Source organism: Panicum virgatum, chromosome 2K (genome assembly GCF_016808335.1).
Source record: "Panicum virgatum strain AP13 chromosome 2K, P.virgatum_v5, whole genome shotgun sequence".
NCBI lineage: Eukaryota > Viridiplantae > Streptophyta > Magnoliopsida > Poales > Poaceae > Panicum > Panicum virgatum.
The window spans coordinates 58,406,614-58,415,712 of record NC_053137.1 but is presented as its reverse complement, the minus strand read 5'-3'; the positions used below and the strand labels follow the sequence as shown (position 1 = coordinate 58,415,712).

The 9,099-nt window shown below is 54.2% G+C and overlaps 1 protein-coding gene and 1 pseudogene across 1 annotated transcript; both read left to right on the top strand.

The window, feature by feature from the left end:
* Window positions 1-1,461: 1,461 nt before the first annotated feature.
* On the top strand, window positions 1,462-3,111 carry LOC120689705 (annotated as a pseudogene).
* Window positions 3,112-5,595: 2,484 nt separating this feature from the next.
* LOC120689699 (AAA-ATPase At3g50940-like) lies at window positions 5,596-7,348 on the top strand. The gene has a single exon (XM_039972082.1). It carries the CDS (start codon window positions 5,672-5,674, stop codon window positions 7,223-7,225), a length of 1,554 nt encoding a protein of 517 aa, XP_039828016.1. The 5' UTR covers window positions 5,596-5,671; the 3' UTR covers window positions 7,226-7,348.
* The last annotated feature ends 1,751 nt before the right edge of the window (window positions 7,349-9,099 follow it).

The window sequence follows — 9,099 nt, the reverse complement described above, 5'->3', positions numbered from 1 at the left end:
GTGGTTAATTTAACTTTTAATATGATATAATTCGATAATCTATATGCAAATTTAGGGAGTTATTTGTATTATTTTTATAATGGCATAGGTGAGTAATTTACAAGAAGATTATAGGGTTATTTTAGATTTTATATAATGATAGAGATGAGTAATTTAGATACATATTTTGACGTTACTTTAGCCTATTTTCATAATGGCGGAGGTGGGTAATTTATTTTAAAAAATAATAGATCCAACGACTATTATAATTTGAGTTGTCGGATTGATGGTCAGATGTTTCTGATTTTTGTGAGAATTTTTAAAAATTATCTATTTTTTAAAGTGTCTACTATGATTCTACTAGGTGGGATTATATGGAGGCTTCAAAGGAGCCTCCAATCAGTAATTTTAAGATAAGATGTAATATCTCTGTATATTCTATTATCTGTAACAAAGTAGCTGATTGCATGGCTACTTATGGTGCGTGCGTTCTTATTTTTGTCTCCCTTGTGTTTATGAGCCAAGCACCAAGCTTTGTATTCGATCTTGTATCCAGGGACAAACCTGGAGCTGGGTGTTGATACGAACTTTTTTTTTTGTTCCTGATATAAAAAACAGAAAGGAACGCCGCCGCCAGGCCTACCCTCGACTGCCCATGTTCCACGGTTCGCACCTGCTCAAACACTAGAAATTGGAAATTCATCGGCTTCACACGGTGGAAATTTGGTCTTGCAGTCGGTGTTTTTTTTGGGTCAGTTGGATCCATGCCACTCCAATTTCTTGAAATTGGATCTCATATTGAAAATCATGCCATTAAGTGGCATGATTTTCAACATGACACCCAATTTCACGGAGTTGTGGTGGCATGAATCGAATTTTACCTTTTTTTTTTTGGCCGGTCTTGCAGGCAGCGTTATGATCAGAGTGCATACATTCCACGCGCTGCTCGATCACGTGCTTTGACAAGCTGCGCACGGTCATCTTGAAACGAGGAAACACACCTGCGACTTTTTGTTCCACTGCTGGACTATAAGGTTTATGCACTGTTTATCTTTACCCATAAACTCTGTAAACAAAAAAACATCACATCGAATATTTTGACACATGAAGTACTAAATGAAGTCTATTTATAAAACTTTTTGCATGGATGGGCTGTAAATTGCGAGACGAATCTAATGAGCCTATTTAATCCATGATTTGCAATAGTGATGCTGCAATAACTATTTGCTAATTATGGATTAATCATAGATTAATTAGCATCATTAGATTCGTCTCGCGATTTACAACCCATATGTATAAAAAGTTTTGTAAATAAATTTCATTTAATACTTCAAATTAACAAGATTCTGTCGCAAAAAAAAATTACGTTCTATCTAAACACGGACTTATTTTAGTTCCCCTAAGGGAGAAAACAAAATGTTTGACTTTTTGTTCCAGTGTTGGGACTTGGGAGTATACGTAGGAGTCACCAGCGACGGCACTCCTCAGTTAACAGACGCTAGCTAGCTACTTCTTGAGTTCTCCGCTCCAACGATGGATCTCTCCCTCTCCCTTGTCCTCGCGCTCGTCGCCGTCGCCGTATCCATTCTCTTCCTTCTCGTAACGAGGGCCAGGAAGCCATGCCAGCGGGGCAAGGTTCCCCCGGGGTCCCTGGGCCTGCCGGTGATCGGCCAGAGCCTCGACCTCCTCCGCGCGCCAACACCGCCGAGCAGTGGATTCAGAGCCGCGTCGACCGGTACGGCCCGGTGTCCAAGCTGTCGCTCTTCGGCATCCCCACGGTGCTGCTCACGGGGGCCAAGGCCAACAAGTTCCTCTTCTTCAACCCCGCGCTGGCGTCGCAGCAGCCCCGGTCCGCGCAGCGGATAATCGGGGAGAGGAACATCCTCGAGCTCATGGGCGAAGACCACAAGCGCATCCGCGGCGCGCTCCTCGAGTTCCTCAAGCCGGACATGCTGCGGCTGTACGTGGGCAAGATCGACGGCGAGGTGCGCCGCCACCTCGACGAGCACTGGGCCGGCCGCCGGACCGTCACGGTCATGCCGCTGATGAAGAGGCTCACCTTCGACATCATCTCCCTGCTGCTCTTCGGCCTCGAGCGCGGCGCCGTCCGGGACGCCCTCGCCGGCGACTTCAACCACGTCATGGACGGCATGTGGGCCGTCCCCGTGGACCTGCCGTTCACGCCGTTCCGCCGGAGCCTCAAGGCCAGCGCCAGCGCTCGCCGGGTGCTCGCCAGGATCACGCGGGAGACCAAGGCCAAGCTGGAGCGGGGCGAGGCCTCCCGGAGCAGCGACCTCATCGCGTGCCTGCTCAGCTTGACCGACGACATCGGCGCGCGGCTGCTGAGCGACAAGGAGATCGTGGACAACGCCATGCTCTCCCTCATTGCCGGCCACGACACGTCCTCCATCCTTCTCACCTTCCTGATCCGCCACCTCGCCAACGATCCTGACACGCTCGCCGCCATGGTCAAAGGTACGCAACAACCCCGATCCGATCGATCACCTCACCATGCCTTGACTGGAACTTCTGACCACGAGGAGATTGCTTATTCGACCATTATTCGCTGTGCAGAGCACGAGGAGATCGCCAAGAGCAAGGGCGACGGCGAGGCCCTGACCTGGGAGGACCTGGCGAAGATGAAGCTCACGTGGCGCGCCGCGCAGGAGATGCTCCGCCTGGTGCCCCCGGTCTTCGGCACCTTCAGGAGGGCGACCGAAGACATCGAGTTCGAGGGCTACGTCATCCCCAAAGGGTGGCAGTTGCTCTGGACGGCGGCCGCGACGCACATGGACGGGAGCATCTTCCCGGACCCGGACAAATTCAACCCGTCCCGGTTCGGCGAGAACCAGTCGGCGTCGGTGGCGCCGCCGTGCTCGTTCGTCGCCTTCGGCGGCGGCCTGAGGATCTGCGCCGGCATGGAGTTCGCCAGGATCGAGACGCTGGTGGCGCTGCATTACCTGGTGAGGCGCTTCAGGTGGAAGCTCTGCTGCAAGGAGAACACCTTCGTCAGGGACCCCGCGCCGTCGCCGCTGCACGGCCTGCCGATACAACTTGAGGACAAGGTAGCATCGCCATGATCGTATAGGTATATCGATCGTGATTGAGATAATAATACTCCGACTTCAAAGATGTGTAGCGATGTTGATTCGTCACCACAGATGCATATGCAGAGTAACTCCCATATGCATGGTCTAGTGTGTGTGTGTTTTTTGAAACGGACATAGTCCAGTGTATGTGTGTATGGTACTGTGATGGTCAGCAATTCCAACAGACTAGATAAAAATTCTAAATAAATGAAGAGGTAAAAGATTAGACAAAAAATAAAAAAAACTTCTTAAAAATGGGGAAATCAACGGCCTCTTCAAATCAGGCTCTCCATACTCAAATCACATCCACATCGCATCCGACCCCACATGGTAGCGCGGGAGGAGGCGGAAGTGGTCGGCGTCGTCGAAGCGGGCGAGGCACCGGCCTGGGGATGCCGCCTGCGGCGGCGCGGCCGCGGGGTCGGTCGGGATCGCGGCGGGCAGGGGCGTGGAGGACGAGTGGCACAGAACTTGGCGTACACGAGGAGGAGACAAGTGAGGGAGAAGATCATGGTGAAGATGCGGACCACGATGGCCACGACTGGGGCGGAATGAGACCTTGATGCCGGCGCCCGGCGTGCTCTCGGGAGCGGCCTCGGCGATGGCCGGCTGCGCCGCCGCAGAGACGAGGACCGCGAGGAGAGGGAGGAGCTGGCGCGGCAGCGCCATGGCATGGGCGGCTGGATAGCTAGCAAGCGATCGGGGGATTCTCAACTCTCGTGCGCGCGTGCTGCTCAGAGTCTGGGAGGGGGGCCTCAATAGTCAACACCACCGGCGCAGCGACGGACCGACGGTCCACCAGGCTTCAACTTCCTACATCCTGGCATCCAGGTGCGATCTAAAAAAATATGGGATTCAACTGACCCCCATGCGTGATTGTGCAAATAAGGCGATAAATCTGTCAGATTTTGACGGAGTATTTCATAACTTGTATGATTCGATTTCGAGATAAATTTGGAGTCAGATTAGGTATCTTCATAGACAAATTCAACTTTCGAGTCTTCAGAACTCGATCATCGAGTCTTTAGGAGAATAACATTGTTGCTTCGGAAGGAGCTCCACCAGCTTTTGTGCATAAACTCGAGCCTTGGGGTCCTTGAGGTGGTAACATTAGAACTTGGCCGCGCTTTCAGCCTGCCAGGTCATTCATGGAGTCAAACAATGGACAGAGTCAGGTGAGCCCTCTGTCTCAGTATTCAAAATACCACAAGTGTAGCTTAACAGGATGTTCTTTTTAATGTTTCTACGTGAACTGCGGTAGAGCTCACCTAAGATTTGGCTACCCACAAAAGAAAAAGAAAAAGAAACCTGTAATTGGCGGTGCAAAGGTTGAAGTGGACATGGACCTGTAGTTGCTCTGCTTCTTCCTGGTGCTCCTGGAGCCCACATCGAACTCTGAGCAGAGCAACTGAGCAACCAGTGTGTGTGTGTGTGTGTGTGTGTGTGTGTGTGTGTGTGTGTGTGTGTGTGTGTGTGTGTGTGTGTGTGTGTGTTCTCAGTGATAAGCTGAAAATGGAATGAACATCATATTTGGTTATTCTATTTTGTTTCATGAATCATGATGAAAGCAGTTAGCATGAGTTGCCGGCGTTCCAGTGATCATTATAACGTCACCTGCCGTTTCGTACCTTTGACGATCAAGGGGTCCCAAATTGTATTCAAGATTTGTTGGCTGGTCAGGTATCTTTGGACAGTTCAAGCTTTTGTGATCAACAGATGATTAGTGCGCAAAATTTATGCGGCGAGGAAAGTTTGTTGACACAACTAAACGGCGTGCGTTGTTTGGCCACTGCAAAGAATCTTGAAGCACACAAGTCCGCAGTCACAAACGATCACGTACGTGAAGCGATGAAACCAGTGGAGACTTGTGGAGTCTACACTACTTTAGTAGTAGTCGCCTTGGTCGGGCCCCACCGGTTGACTCGTTGACCGAGGGGGCGCTAAGCACACACAACCCCTAAAAAAGAAACGAAAACACACGTGAGAGTGTGACATGAACGGTGCCACATTTGATGACGTAGGCTACTGTGACGTAGGCCGATCCGATCCGGCTCCCAATCGACCGGCGGCGCGCCGCCGCCGGCCACCCGAACCGACGCCACCGCCCGGCCCGCCGGTGACCGCGGGCACTCTGCCCGGCTGCCCGCGCACCCGAGCGGCGGGCCATTTGGCTGCTGTTGCTCACGCGATTCACCGAACGGCTTCGACGCATCATGTCAGAGACGTGCATTTGCAAAGGATCTTTGGCTACGATGCAAGGGCAAATGCAAAGAATCTTTGAAGCACACAACTACACAAGCGTGCGATCACGCACGATGACTGCGGTACAAAGTTTTAAAATTTTCCGTCACGGGCAAGCCCCAGAGGAGACTGGAAGACTTGGAGTCAATCAATCAAGCGAAGGAAAGCTGCAGATCAGGGGCCACTGCTGCCGGGAAATTCCCTTGAAATTGCTTTGCCATCGCTTCATGTGCTTTTCTGGGCCGACCAAGTGGAAAACACTCGGCTCACAGCCTACAAGAACGAGCCATTTGTCAAAGAGCTCAGCACCACATCGCACTAGTGCGCTGAAGAGGAGAAGCACCGAGCGTCGCCAGCGAGCCATGGATCACCTGCCACTGGCCGCCCCGGCCGCCGCCGCCTCGGCGCCGCAGGGAGCCCGGAGGGCGCTCGACGCGTACAAGACGGCGCTGGCCACGGCGGCCTCGGCCGCCGCGTACGCCGTGATGGCGCGCAGCATGGCGCGGGAGCTGCTCCCCGACGAGCTCCGCGCCGCGGTGCGGTGGTGCGCGGCGGCCGTGCGCGCCCGGTTCGGCCGCGGCGACAGGGAGCGCCACACCGTCGTCATCCGCCGCCAGTTCGACGCCGGGTACCCCGAGAACCACCTCTTCGACGCGGCGCGCGCGTACCTGGCCACCCGGATCGATCCGCGCGCCATGCGCCGGCTCTGCCTCGCGCGGTCCCGCGCCAAGGAGCCCGACGGCGGCGGCCGGTGGAGCACGCTCCTGTGCATGGAGCCCCGGGGGTCCACCGTCGACGTCTTCGACGGCGTCGAGTTCACGTGGACCTCCGTCGAGACCGGCGGCGACGACAAGAAGAAGGGGGGCAAGGGCGGCGGCGGCTCCCCGCGGGAGTCCCTGGAGCTCAGCTTCGACGCCGAGCACGCCGACACGGCGCTGGACCGGTACGTGCCCTTCGTCATGTCCACGGCGGAGGAGCTGCAGATGCGGGACCGCGCGCTGCGGATCTTCATGAACGAGGGCCGGTCGTGGCACGGCATCAACCACCACCACCCGGCCACGTTCGACACGATCGCCATGGACCCGGCGCTCAAGGACTCGGTCATCGCCGACCTCGACCGCTTCCTCAAGCGGAGGGACTACTACCGCCGCATCGGTAAGGCGTGGAAGCGCGGGTACCTGCTCTACGGCCCGCCCGGCACCGGCAAGTCCAGCCTCGTCGCCGCCATGGCCAACTACCTCCGCTTCAACCTCTACGACCTCGACCTCTCCGAGGTGCGCCTCAACTCGTCGCTGCAGAAGCTGCTCATCCACATGCCCAACAGGTCGATCCTCGTCATCGAGGACATTGACTGCTGCTTCGACGCCGCCGCGTCGAGGAAAGACATCAAGGCGCCGGAGCCGGTCGAGGAACTGGACCCCGGCTACACATCGGACTCGTCAGACGACGACGGCTGGCAGAAGAACGCGCACCGGCCGGGAGCAGCACCTCCGCCCAAGGGTATCACTCTGTCCGGGCTGCTGAACTTCATCGACGGGCTGTGGTCGACGTGCGGCGAGGAGAGAATCATCGTCTTCACCACCAACTACAAGGACCGCCTCGACCCGGCGCTGCTCCGGCCGGGCCGGATGGACATGCACATCTACATGGGTTACTGCGGCTGGGAGGCGTTCAGGACGCTGGCCAGGAACTACTTCCTCGTCGACGATCACGAGCTGTTCCCGGAGATACAGGAGCTGCTTTCGGCGGTGGAGGTGACGCCGGCCGAGGTGTCGGAGATGCTGCTGAGGAGCGAGGACGTCGACGTAGCGCTCCGGGGGCTCAAGGAATTCCTTCAGGAGAAGAGACGGAAGATAAGGAAAGAAGCAGCTCAGTATATGATTTCAGAAATTGTACATGATTCGATTTCGGGGTGATTTCGAGTTGGATTAGGGGTGCAAACGGAAGGAAAACAACTCTGTACATTGTTGCATTTCGGTATCTTCAAATAAACTCGTTTTTCGAGTCTTTAGGAGAATAACATCGAGTCTTTAGGAGAATAACATCGTTGCTAAGGAGCTCCAGCTTTTGTGCATAAACTCGAGCCTTGGTGAACTTCGGCGCGCTTTCAGCCTGCCAGGTTTTTCTTGGAGTTAAATAACGGACAGAGTCAGGTGAGCTCGCTCCCTCTCTCTCTCTCTCTCTCTCTCTCTCTCTCTCTCTCTCTCTCGTAGCTTAACAGGATGTTCTTTTTCCTGTTTCTATGTGAATTGCGGTAGAGCTCACCTAATATTCGAAGCAAAAAAAGAGCATTGAGTCTACCTGATTAGGAACCCAAAAGAATTTTTTTTAATTGAACAGATGTTTGTTTACTACTGGTTACATGTTGACTCATGTTTTTCTTTTAAGAAAGGGGAAGATGAAGATAGGTTCAACATGTTGTCTGATGATATTTTACTGTCCATCTTGGCAAGAGTCAATGTCGTGGTGTGCAAATCCACAACCGGGTGGTGTAGTACACCCGTCTAAACCCAGAGGGTGAGTACTCGGGGGTTAGCTAGGATTAGCCCAATCTCGATGGAAGAACGCGATGAACACAACAGGTTTAGAGTGGTTCGGGCCGCCGGAACGTAATACCCTATGTCCACTGTGTGTTGTATTGCTTGCGCTCTCAAGAGGTTGAGAGCAGGGTTGTTCGGAGTGAAACTGAGCTTGTGTTGCAAGAGTCTTGGCGTGTCTAGAGCTCTCTCCCTAGAGTGCAGCGAGCGCCTCCCTTTTATATCTCAAGAGAGGTGTGTACATGGCCGTTGAGTCCCCGACAGGTGGCCCAACGATGTAGTATAAAATAACATACTGTACAGACATCATGGCGTTGCAGGCGACGAAGATCTCATTCCTGGATTTCCTTGCTCTGCCCGTGGGAATCTCCCGTCCGGCATAGCCATGCCCCGTCTTGTCGAAACGGTGCCAGAGTGTAGCTTGCGGCGTTGCCTGCAGCGTAGCTGAAGGGGCCGTGTAGCTTGCGGCGTAGACGGTATGATGAAAAGGTGCCTTGCCGTCATATCCATTTAATGCAGCAGACAGGCTCTGCGCGGATGCGGCGCATGCGGCTGCACTGTGTACCTCGGTAATATGTGGTCTACAGTGAGGCCTGACAAAGGCTGCCCCGCGTGCCGCGGCGGCAGAGCACGCATCAACCACCCGCATTGAATGCGGTGGGTGGGTGAGTCTTCCAGCGGAAGACTCGCGCCCGCGCCTGCGGGACACGTGGCGCCCCTGGACCCCACACGGCGGTATGTTGGTTCTTCGCGCGTGGGAGGTCCGGACCCCTATGGGGGGTCCGAGCCCTTGGCTGTTAGCGCGGAGCTTCCCCTCCTCAGGGACACGTGGCGTCACCGGACTCGTCCCAGAGAGGGGAGCGGGTCCGGGGCCGTTGGCCCGGTGAGGTAAGAGCCTGACCTGTGGGGCCCGGCTGCTCCGCCCCTTACGTCGTAGTTACGGATGACTACGCGAGTCCTGCCTTGCTGCAGTAGGAGTGGGTATTCCTACAACAGGGTACCGACAGTCAACATTGCTTTTTTGGAAGAGAAAGCAGGAGCACTGCTATGTCATATAAGAAGTGAAGCATGCAAGTTCAGTACAAGATTAAGATTACATAAAACAAAAGAAACTCGGCAATAGAGCTAAACTTAACATGGATCGGACGGTACCATCTGTTAGAAGCGACGGCGAACAAAACGATGAAAAATAGAAAGATCAAACCGTAGAAAGACACGAGGATTTAACGTGGAAAACGCCTCCAATGCGAAGG

What these genes read in the sequence shown, in the direction of transcription:
- LOC120689699 (XM_039972082.1), top strand. Translation starts at nt 5,672, where the DNA reads ATGGATCACCTGCCACTGGCCGCCCCGGCCGCCGCCGCCTCGGCGCCG.